This window comes from Falco rusticolus, chromosome Z (genome assembly GCF_015220075.1).
Source record: "Falco rusticolus isolate bFalRus1 chromosome Z, bFalRus1.pri, whole genome shotgun sequence".
In the NCBI taxonomy this organism is placed as follows: Eukaryota; Metazoa; Chordata; class Aves; order Falconiformes; family Falconidae; genus Falco; species Falco rusticolus.
Window position 1 is genome coordinate 49193384 of NC_051210.1, and position 12861 is coordinate 49206244.

The 12861-nt window shown below is 37.3% G+C and overlaps 1 protein-coding gene across 1 annotated transcript in view; it reads right to left on the reverse strand.

Moving 5' to 3' along the window:
- The window catches only part of CNTLN (centlein), a 191432-nt gene that overhangs the window by 92393 nt on the left and 86178 nt on the right, over nucleotides 1-12861 (reverse strand). Inside the window, exons 9-10 of the mRNA XM_037372632.1 lie at nucleotides 8030-8203; nucleotides 1444-1569 (exon numbers count right to left, since the gene is read on the reverse strand). Of these exons, the coding sequence (XP_037228529.1) occupies nucleotides 1444-1569; nucleotides 8030-8203 (300 nt within the window). The remainder of the gene's footprint in view (nucleotides 1-1443; nucleotides 1570-8029; nucleotides 8204-12861) is intronic.

The following is a 12861-nucleotide window of genomic DNA, read 5'->3' on the forward strand; positions in this document are numbered from 1 at the left end:
CTTCTGCATCTGCTTAGAAAAGTCAAGAGTGCTTCTCCTCATTCATCTTTCCAGAAGAAAACACAAAGAAATGTGGAATTCCATTATTTCAGACAACAACCACACACAATGATGTGTGAGTGTTGCTGCCAAGGGCAGTGCAGCTGCAGTCCACAGTGCCAGAATAATCCATAGCACCAGTGTCTGACAAGCCGACTAACAGTACCGCACAGGAGGCCTGTCAAAGGCCAGTTCTCAGGTAGAGCTGGTAGGACATGCTTTAGATTTCTCAATAGAGAGAAAAAACAAAAGTTCATCTTCTGACTCCCAGAAACAAGGAACAAGACAGCCTGCAAGAATGAGTCTGAAGCTTAAATTATCCTTCCTGTCCATATGTTCTACGTGTATTAAGACACCACATTTGACTGTCTCAGGTGCATAGCGTGATGAACTTTTGCATTTGTGCTAAAATACAATTCCCACTCACATTTTTTCTAAGTTGAATTACCATATATGAGTGTATTTTTGCATGAGGCAGGAGCTCACAACTATGGTTTGTAGGGCTCCCAATTTTTTTTCACTTATCAGACATCTATCACAGCACAGCACATTCAACACAGCCAGTTCTGATTCAGGCTACATATACTGAAGATAACTTTGAAATTCCATTAAAACTGAACAAAAATAACCAGCAAAAAACCAAAAAGTCAAGAGAAAAGAAAGAGGGTACAAACTGTAAAAGTTTAAGAAAATATACTCAGGCTTTGAATTTTACATTCTGAGGTACAATTTGACACAAACAGTCCACTCAAAAGCTACTCTATTTGAAGCAAAAAAGCAAAGCAGCCCCCCCCACCTCCACCCCGCAAACCAACACAAAAATCTATAGAACAGGCACAAAATGGGGAATTGTTAATATATGCTCAATTAAGCTTTTCTACCATTGTGGGGGAGGGGGGAGAGGAGGGGGTCAGGAGTTGTTTATTGGGGCTTTATTACAGCATTTGTTAGAACAACAACTTCTGAGCCATAACTTCTAAAAGTACAACGGGTAAATCTGTTCCAAGTAACTGACTTCAGCATTTTAAAATATTGGCCTCACTGTACCAAAAAAAAAATAAAATTGTTTGGACTTCCTGCTTTACTTTATTTCTATATGAATAAATGAATTTCTTGGAATATATATTCTCAGATGTGAATTTTGAAAATGTATTTAACAAACATGTATTATTGATGACAGCTCAAATTAGGCTTCCACAAGACTGCAGGAGTACCAACACAAGATTTGTAGCAGCAAAGAAAAAAGGAAAACTAATGGAGAGTGCTCTCTGATGCTAACACACTTACAGCCCATGACGATATGTGCATTTTGCTTTTTTAAAATGTCTGTTTATTTTGGTATATCTTTATCTATGCAAGCTTATAGCTAGAGGGGGGGTTTATTTTTATTTTTTTAATGTTCACCTTTAGCTGCAGTTTCTTCTCTAAGTTTTCAATCTTCCTTTCAGCTATTTTAAGCTTCCTTAGCTCCTCTGACTCTCTAAAAGAGCTCTTTGGGGACAGAGACCTTGAGCGTTTCACAGGTGGTTCCTGGAGAATAAAACAAGGACATGGTTGAACTAGTTGGAACACTGGATTATGAAAGACATGCAGAATTAAAGAAGAAGTAATTTTGAATACTAATAATGAATTATAAAAAAAAAAAATCTGCATGGAATACCAGAGAAATAACAAGCAGAATTACCACAGCGCTACCACTAAAGGTTTCTCTGTGACTCGTTAATGAGAATATTCATTTACATTTACATTGTTTCTTTCAGAATAATGATGTCCCATTAGGGAAGACTAAAGGGTTATAGACTCAGAAATGCAAGAAACCTCATTACAAAGGAGGGGATAGAGGCTGGTCTAATTGCTCTATAAGGGTCCAAGGTTACACTTGATAGGACAACCAGAAACAAGAGGGAAAGGATTTTTTTCCCTTTGAAATAGTTTAACACACTGTGAAGTTGAAGGAACAATATGCTTGAGGAATATAAATACAACAGACAGTAGATCTTATACCATAATGACCATATGGTCATTAACTATAATGTGACTAACTAGAGACAAGAATATGTGTTTATATTATGTACAGCTTCATATAGCAATCTGGAGAAAGAATATGTAAAAGTAACACTTAAACTGGGCAGCTTTCTTGTTCATTCTATGTCATATGTCCTTATAGCAAAGGAAGGAAGGAAAGGAGGAAGGAAAGGAGGAAGGAAAGGAGGAAGGAAAGGAGGAAGGAAAGGAGGAAGGAAAGGAGGAAGGAAAGGAGGAAGGAAAGGAGGAAGGAAAGGAGGAAGGAAAGGAGGAAGGAAAGGAGGAAGGAAAGGAGGAAGGAAAGGAGGAAGGAAAGGAGGAAGGAAAGGAGGAAGGAAAGGAGGAAGGAAAGGAGGAAGGAAAGGAGGAAGGAAAGGAGGAAGGAAAGGAGGAAGGAAAGGAGGAAGGAAAGGAGGAAGGAAAGGAGGAAGGAAAGGAGGAAGGAAAGGAGGAAGGAAAGGAGGAAGGAAAGGAGGAAGGAAAGGAGGAAGGAAAGGAGGAAGGAAAGGAGGAAGGAAAGGAGGAAGGAAAGGAGGAAGGAAAGGAGGAAGGAAAGGAGGAAGGAAAGGAGGAAAGACGGAAAGGAGGAAAGACGGAAAGGAGGAAAGAAGGAAAGGAGGAAAGAAGGAAAGACAGACCTCATCAAATTAGACTTTGATTTTGTGAATAACTTTGGTTAAGGACACAGAAATACTAACACACACTTAATACCAATAAAATAAAATGCTATTACATAGATGAAGTCAAATAAAAGATTAATTGCGATTATTGTTGCATGTTGCCATTTTTACTGTAAAATTACTGATTTACAACAAAAGCAATGCATGATGAAGTCTTCTTGAGTACTATACATTCCCACACTTTTACTATTCCATTAAATTCATTTAATCTAAAAGAGAATATTAATTAGCAACTGGCTTTTTTTTTTTTTGACGATTACCTTCCAGGAATATAGGTTAGAAGACACTGTATACCACACTTTCACTTTAAACTGTATGGGTTCCAAAAAGAAGGAAAAAAAAATCATGAAATATCAGAAAATAATAATGTAACATATTTAACAATTTAAATATTGCCAAGGTGTTTTTCTCTTGGTTTTGGGTTCTTTTGCTTCTGAAATGTGTCTGAATGAGATTTAAAAAAAACCCCAAAAAACAAACCCAAAATGAACATCTGGAAAGAATTCTAGTACATTTAAAATATAACTGTCAAATGGATATATTTTGTATACTGCTGTCAGTCCCTTCATATAACAGAAGAAAATAGAAGAAAATTTCAAGGAAGATTTAAAACAGTATTTCAAAATTTATGGTTTTATATTGTCAGTAAAAATTGTACTGACTAGAAGTATATCTCTTTGAGATAGCAAGATTACTGATTTATATTTTTTCCTAATAATTCTGGCAGAGATATCTAAAAGTTTACTTCAGTTAATAGACGCTGATATTAATCAGTAAAGATTTGAACATTGCACAAAACCAAATTGATCTTTCATATGCTGAAGCAGAACATCCAAAGACCAACATATCAAAAAATATACTCAGTAAAACCAAGATCTTAAAACTCCTATCTTCTGTATTTCCTAATGAATGCACACCCATACTAATTCTTCCTAAAAATCCAGAATATATTATTTTTCCAGAAATGTTTCCTAGGTAAACTTTTTTGTTTGTATACAGATGACTTGGAAATTACATGATCTCTCTGAAATCAGGGATAAAAGGTCAAAGCACAGCATTTCTTGCCAAAGGAAAAGACAACAAAGGAAAACAAGTGGACAAACCAGTATCACATTGCTAAGAATAACACAACAGGTTTTATACTTATTTATTTATATTTACATTTAGCCACTTGGGATTGCACTGTGACCCTTTTTTCACAGGGCCAAGGTTTGGAAAACAACAGAGGAAAAACTGTAATTAATCACAGACATGGGAATAATTCCCTGTGAGAACAGCCAGGATTGGTGATATACATCAAGAAATATTCTATTGTTTGAATACGTTTTTACCTGTTTAGGTTATCAGACTAGAGGTCTGTGGAGAGAAGGAGCTGGGTCTGGGCTTTACTGCTGCACATAAGTAGTTTGAAGGCAATCTTTGCTAAGAAGGCAAACAGTTTAATTTTCCTACCAAGACAGAAAAGATTGTGTAGTAAAATACACTGTAATTTGATTGCCTGGGGCTGCTGCAAAACTCAATTTGGAAGATGGCATCTGTAATACCCTTCTCACAACTGCAAACTCTGCTGCTGCTGACAGGTTTAAGCATTTAATTTTTAAGTCAGTCCTCAAATTCTACAGTAAATCTAAATATACCCGTATTAAATATATTCACAAATTGTAACATTTAAAACATTTCCTAAATGTTTAGGAATGACAAAAAGTACAGTTTTATGAGGAAGGAATGTTATTCCAAGTCAGTAAAGGGTAACAACAGAAGATTTTTCATCAAATGATCCTAAAACTTGTTTACAAAAGAAATAAACAGACTTTGTAATATTAATAGACATGAAACTTTGTGACAGAAGATTTAATGTGAAGAAATAGCTCGTAAGTGTATGGGGGACACAGTTGTAACTGTTAACAGAGGCACAGGAAGCAGAAAAAGGAAAGATACTTCTAAACAACCTTCTGTTACCTGTCTGCACCATGAAAGACACTACAGTATATGTCTGGAAATAGCCATGCTCTTGAATTCAACAGGTCTTGTGTTTGATGGAGTCCCAAAAGAAGTCAACAACAACAACAAGGCAAACAAGGGAAGCCAAAATTCCTGCTGAAATGTGGAGGACTTTCCTGAACACACAGATCAGAACAATGTCTGCCAGGATATAGCACTACAGACAGTGGGCAGGAATCTTAATATGTTTTTATCAGCTGAAGAAACAGATATGTTGAAGGTGAACCAGAAGCTGACAAGATACAGGTGAGAGGAAAAATGGTGAATTCTTGATTCACCATGTTTCAACAGGAACATTACCAGTACTGCAAGTTAACTTATGGTTTTTAGTATCTTTGCATTACAGACTTAGAAGAATGCTATAGAATGTGTATCAATAAAAGGCAATCATAACTCCCATGTATAATAGTGGGAAAGCTTACCTATAAAAAAACAAGGGCTGTATTACTGAATCCGCCAGCAGATATATGGATGGCAGTTTAATCAGGTAACCAAAATCATACATAGATCACAAAGTTACAAAGCTTAAGCTCCAAAAAGAGCTGTAAGATAAGCAACTGAGTCTCAAGTGTTTGTACAAAGTGGCACTCAGGCGTACCACTTTCCACAGAGACTGGGCTATGTAAGTACACACTTAACCATAGCAAGAAAATGACACCAAACATGTACATTGAACAAAGCTTTTAACCACTATGTCACGTGTCTTGCAGAGTAAGTTGTTTCTATTCCTCTGTATGACAGTAGACAAGAGATCTGAATTTCTGCAATTCACAAAAAACACTAGGCTATAGATGTGTATATATCATTGAATTCTGCAGAACCAAACATAGGTGGAAGCATACACTCATGTGGCCACACATTCCAGTTTATTACACTACTGGCATGTTTATATTTTGTCCCAGGTCCTTGTTTTTAAAACCTTTTCAATTACTACTTCTTCCAAAACCTGGCGCTTTTTAGAGCTGAAAGTAATCAAAGCAGTGTCACTCTATTCAGAAGTGATTCCATGTTTATTCTTCATATCCTGGAAATGCACGTAAGGATGGATGAAGGGTTAACAAGACAGAGTCTTTGTGAAACCAAAAGTATCACCATTGTAAAACAAGAATTGTATATCCAACATATTCTTCCTGTGAAATTATGCATTAATAACTTCTGTCATAAAAGACTGAACAACAAGGTAATCGGAAGATATATCACTGCAAGGGAAAATCAGTACAGACAGCAGTACTACTTATTCTACTTCGTATGCATATATTGTGATCCTGGAGCTGGAATGTTCCTACAATTTTCCTTACTGTCTTGCCTAAATACAAAAGATTTGTAGCCTGTCAGATTAGTTCCCAAAAGTTTTATTAGACACTGCATGCACATGTGAAAAAGTGCACATATCAAAACCCCTGAGTACTGAAACAGCATGATTAGGATCTACATATCAAAACAGGAGAAGATAGTCTACAGTAGCCTTTAAAAGGTTCATATTTACTTTTACTCAAGGGAGTGTAATCGCTTTATTCCTGAAACAGTGAGCAGTCCATGACAAACACAGTACTCTCATTTACATTACTCTGAGCAAACAAGAAGTAACATTGTGGTGGGGACAACCTTGGCAATGGGTCAAACACCCACCCAACTGCTCGCTCGCTCACTCTCCTTCCTCACAGGACAGGGAGAGAAAATAGGATGAAAAAGCTCATGGGTTGAGATGAAGAAATGGAGATTGCTTACCATTTGCCATCATGCGCAGACTCAACTTGGGGAAAATTGATTTAAGCTATTGCCACTTAAAACAGATTTGGGTAGTAAGAAATAAAGAAAATATTAAATCAACACCTTCTATCCCACCCTGCTTCCCAGGCTCAACTTCACTCCTGACTCCTCTACCTCCCACTGAGCAGCACAGTGGAAGGGGGAATGGGGGGTTACAGTCAGTCCAGAACAGCTCCTCTCTGTCACACTTTTCTCCTCATTCTTTTCCCATGCCCTACATGGGCATTTCCACAGGCTGGAGTCCTTCAGGACAAACCTGCTCCAGAGTGGATCTTCCATGGGCCACAGTTCCTGTCAGCAGAACCTGTTCCAGCATGGACTCCTCTTCACATGCTGTGGCTTCCATGAGGGAATATCCATCTGCTCTGGTGTGGGCTCCTCCACAAGCTACAGTGTGGGTATCTGTCCCATGATGGTCCTCTCCAAGGGCAGGGAAATACCAGCTCTGACACTTGGAGCATCTTCTCCCTCTTCTCCTTCACTGACCTTGGTGTTCTCAGGACAGCTTCTCACCTTATATTCTTCACTCTACACTGTCTGCATAGTATTTTGTCCTTTCTCCACATCTTCACAGAGGCACCACAACATGCTTCTAAACAAATATTCTAAAATACGTCTTTTTCCTAAAATAGCATACAGTGCAGGATACTGAGAAAGAACAAGCCACACAATCTCTTAAGGGAAATGTTATGGATACCAAATGTGGGGAAACCAGGAGATTCCTAAGGAAGCAGGACATAATGGTCCTTATACCACACAGAAGTATGTTCTGTTTGCTTCCTTGCTACAGAAATGTCTTCCAAGTTTCTCACATTCTGTACAATTGTAATAATAAGAACAAAAAAATCTAGATGAGGAAGAGACTGAACACACTGAGAAACATCATGACTTTGGCTAATTTAATAAATCAATTTAAGCCATAGAATCACTTATGGATCTATTTAATTAGCTATAGTTTATAGCTGTTACTGTTACCTGGTATCTAAATTTAATAGCAAGCCATCATGAGGCAGTCCAGCAGTATACAGAGTAATAAAAAGTCTGAAGTATAAACTCCAAAAGGACATTGTTGTCATTCTTCATATTGAAAAAAAAAAAAGTCATCCTTCAAAAATAAAGGATTTTTAACAAAAGGTATGTTTCACTTATAAAATCATCATAATAGCCATTTATATTTCTCTCATTTTCCTTCCAGGGAAAGATGGTCATTCTGATAAACACAACAAAACACCCCAAAAAATACTCATTTTAATGAACCTAGAATAATTTATCCTTCAAATACTTCATTTAATTAAGAATCCCTTATTCAGTATTTAATAAGGCAAAACCTTCTACTCCCAACAGCTATTTTAACAAGTCTTTGGCAGATAACACAAGAACCATTCAAGTAAGCTTCCAGAATTATAAGCAGCATCAACAGATATTAAAATTATTATCTGGACCCTTGAGCAAAAATGTTTGGCTTTACCAGCTTGACTTAGAGACAAACACACAAGACAATAAAAATATCCCACCTCATGCTTTCTTCCTGTCCGTCTACTGCCACTTTCCAGAGTATCTGTAGTGTACAAATTATGCTCTGCTAGGTTAAAACTTCTTTTTTTCAATTTTTCCTGTAAAAGCTTGATTTCAGATTTTTGCATTGTAATAAGACACTCTAGGTCACTTAAAGAAGGTTGCTGAAATACCTAGAAAATGACAGTACACATGTATTAGTAACAAAAAATCAGAAGCATAAAAAACCATTTAGATGAAACTGCCTAGAGAAACACAACATTACCAAGTTTCACAGGAATGCGTGAGAGCTGGAAATAATTCTGCTTTTGTAAATGACTCATGAATACATAATCAAAACCAGACTTCAAAGTGTTAACTAAATATTTTCCCACCATCACCACCGTATTTTCCCAATCCATATATACAGTCTTAACAATGGTTGGTTTAAACAGATAGCTCTTCCACAGCAACTTAGTCTACTATGGTAATTTGTATCTCACATGGTGTAAAAATTTCTTGACAAAATAGTTTACTTCCTAGACCTGTTTCTGGTGAAATTTCAAGTTAGTAAGTATCACTGGCCTATCAAAAATGGGGGAAAAAAACCCTTAACTGCATATTCTGTCAATAAGGTTATGCTTAAAAAGTGCCCCAGTAAAGTACCTCTTTAATGCAAATCTGCAACACATATCCACTATGTCCATAAACTCAGAGAGCACAAATGTTGTGGTCAAATCGAAGACTTAAGAGAAAAAAAATGACTAATTCTAAATCACAGTGTTACTCAACTCAAGACAAATATGTCATTTCACGAAGCCATTGAATCCCAGGACCCTTCCCAGCTATCAATCCGTTCATAGCAATTCCTTGGAACAATACAACACTGCTGCACGCTCCTCACCTTGGCCCTGTTACAAAACCTGTTCAGACCAAAACACGTGTTCATTGGTACCAGCTATCTCTAATTCACAGCCCCCATGTCCAGCAGTGTACTCACATGTGTACACATGACCAAAAGTGAATAAATGACCCCTTGTCAGCTGAATTTTCATTAACCGCCTGCGATCACACCCCACTGCATTACAACCACAAGGCAACACAACCTTAGCTTAGAATAAGCAACAGCAATATGCCTGTTGTGGCAGTCTATGGCAATCACAAAGTGAAATGCTTTAGCTCAAACCTCCTCCACAGTGCTTTAAGGCTGGGGATAGACATTCACCTTGCAACAGCTGTGCCAGACAGAGATAATATAACTCCCAGATGGTCAATGCATCCAGGCAGCTGGAGGTTAGCACCCCAACACTATTGCTGAAAGAAGGGATGGCACAAACCCTCTCCCTAATAGATTGCATAAATAAAAGGGCAGATCAGTTTAAAAAGTCAATGCAAGTGGCTTGAGCTGACCCAGCTGACCTTGCGCTGCACTGATTAGGGCAAACTCATGAAACCTGTATTGCCAGTGGTGCTCTGACATCAATGACAAGCAGCTAGGGAACAGGAAAGTCTTCAATCCACAAAGCTTGATTCAGAGAACAACTTTCTGAAGACTAAAAGGTTTATTTTACTTCCCCAGTTAGCCAAGTTCTGACAACCTGACTTGTTTGCAACTGTTTGAGGATATTTTTAAGCCAAATACTCATTTCAATAGAGAAGAAAGAATTTGGTACAATTATCACTTGCTCCTACTATCTCAATTACCAGTATGTCCCAAGTAAAACAAATCAGGTATACTGACAAAAATCAGAAAAGACAGTGTAAAAAATGTTAAACAAACAAACAAAAAGTCTCCAAATTCGCACCAATCAAGAAAGGAGATGGTCTAAAGTTGATTAAAATCAAGCAAGCAAACATCCCAGTTCATTTCCCGTTTGACAGAAACAGATTAATGGGCATAGCCATTTTGTTTATTTCTACGCAGAATATGAAGCTTTTCGTAAACTATACTATAAATACACACTTTCTATAAATAAATCCGAAATTAGAAATACCAAGCATTTATTTCAGAAAAAGCGCAATTCTTCATACAGCAAACAAGTAGAGGAAAATTGTCAGAGAGTAAAAGTTGCCAATGCTTTTGCTTTTTCTTAAATAATTTCTGTTGCTCATTGTGCAAATTTAGGCCATATGTAGTTGCAATCAGATGTCATTTCTACAAATCATCAGCAAAAAGCCAGTTATTAACTGAAAGAAAGCTCTTCACGGGGGGGGGGGGGGGGGTGTGTGGGGTGCGGAAAGGAACACCGAAAAATAAGGAGCAGACAAGCCATGCACTGAAAAGAACATTTAAAAGAAACCTGAGGGGGGGGGGTTTATTCATTTGACCAAAACCTTAGCGCTATATAGAAAGGAAAAAAAAATCCAACAAAACACAGGAGATGTAAATAGTGCCAGTAGATATGGGAAATGTAGTTATACTTAAGTTTGGGTTTTTTTTACCTGAACTTTATTCTTTCTTATTAAGAGAGAAATACACCTACCAACTTCTCCCACTTTATTGATTTCTCTAGCTGTTATGTAAAGAAAGAAGAAAAAAAAAAAAGACTTCTACATGTAAACATAGGCTGTGCTATTACATTAGTAACCAAAAAGGAATCAACAGCTTCAATCTGTTCTAATAATTTTAATTCGTATTACTTCTACTTTAAAAAAAGTCTACAACTCTTATATGTTCACAGAATCGTTTAGATTGGAAAAGAACTTTAAGTCCAACTGTTGTTGCTGACTTTTAAACCATGAGAATTACACATATTTAGCTAAAGATTAACATCTTACTGTATCATCACTTTTTAATTTCTTCTTTCAAAAATATAATGCAGAGTGTTTTGACATGTAAATTTAAGAGTCACAAAATACATAAATCCTTACTCCTCTATGTCAGTGAAGTTCTGCTACCAACTTTAATAGGACCAATACATGAACACTGTTCATTATTCTGGGTTTCTTTTCCCCCTACTCTTTTTCTTCTCCTAAAGGAGATCTCTAGAAATTACCATGCTGCAATACTTATTTTGAATTAAAATACTGTAAAGGCAGAACTTCTAATAAAAATTTTATAGTAGTCTTTCTGCACATGAATATACACACTTATTTCTTGGAAAACTTAACCCAACAAAACCAGTCTTAGGTGTTAACTTACACCACCAAAATACCTGTTTTTACCCTCAAAATATTCAGCAGATCATTGTTGCCAGTACACTGTTGCCAAATTATATAGCAAGGTCTGTACCTTGCTATATAATTTGACTATACAATATCCTCAAAACCTGCTCAATTTTCTTAAGTATGCGTATGAATTTTCTTCACTTTCAGGTATCCTAAGAATCCAGATGTAACCTGAAAAGATCCACAGCTTCTGTCTCAGAACTATCATTGTAGATCTTTGGCCTTACGAACTGAAACAGTAATTCATTTTAAGAAAGAGTTCCATGAAGGTTTACTTCCTTAATTCTATTCTGAATTCTATGTCTAAAATTAAAATCTCCACGAGACAATCGTTTCAGTGTACACATAACTTCTTCACCTCTTCACAGACTATCCACCCACATGTTGCGTGAATCAAATGATGGCTTTCTCTCAGGATTAAGCATCTTAGATTAGATTCCACCTGAATTATGAAGCCTAGCTTAACAGAATAACCGTTTCTTCTTTCACTTAGCAAAATCAGTGTATATTATATGCTATTTTATCACAACAGATAACATGACTTTTTCATACTCAAACTCAATTTAACATGCAAAACCTAAACTCCAAATACATGTCAGAGGCTTATTTATGTTTTAAACAACAAATACAATCAAGAAAATATTTATTTCTACCAAGCAGATCTCCCATTCCTCTTAACGCTTACCTGGCTTTTCAAAGTAAGACACGGCTAACGTCTTCTGGATGCATCAGTCAAGATGAAGCACAACCGCCTCTTTACCACAAAGCTGCACCACTAGAGGAACCATCCTCACTGTACTTAGGGAAGGGAATCCAAGGCCATCTTTTCAATGCCACTGTCGTCACAGATCACAAACAGTGCCAAACAATATGGAGAAAACAGAGCTATACTCCACCATACTTCTATTCTGCATGACCTTTCTGAACCAGCAAAAGAGAGCAGGTGTCAAGATAACAGATATCGAAGAGCTTCAGAAATAGTAACACAGCCTTACCTGTACACCAGCTCCCTCTCAACTTCCTCAGCACAAAGCCGTGCTAACACAGTACCAAAACCACCGGCTAGGAGAAGACAGAAAAAGCCTGCAGAGTTTTTCTGTAAGCAGGTGCAAGCTCACTCTGCTCCAACCACAAACTGGCCAAAAGGCACAGAATGGCTTAGTAGACTAACACACATTTCATCTCAGCAACACAATACAGTTTACACACACAGCTCAAACTTTACCAGAAAACCTGAACTAAAGAACAGAATTGTTGACCTACAGCAACCAACTGGCCCATGACCCATATCCCAAAGTTTTCTTCCAGTCTAACTCCAGGAATACAGTGCCATATGCCACACAAAGCCATGACCCAGGAAACATCCAGAAGTTTATGTAGGAGAAATACAAATCACTTCCCAGGTTTCCTCTTACTCTGTTACTGAGTCAGCTAGCTGGACAACTAAGTCACAAGCAATACTCATCTCAGCATCCTTTGCAAGCTCCTTCTTTTTACAGTTTGGAAATCCAATCATCACAGCCTCATCTCTACTTATTGCACATACTTCCAGGATGGGCACCAGTAATGAACTAATGAAGAGCAATTTACCTGGCCTGGAGCTTGATGTCATGTGTCTCCATGAGTTCCCAAAAGAGGCTAAAAGCCAGTGAAAAGGTTTCCACCATCCATACACCCCCATAAC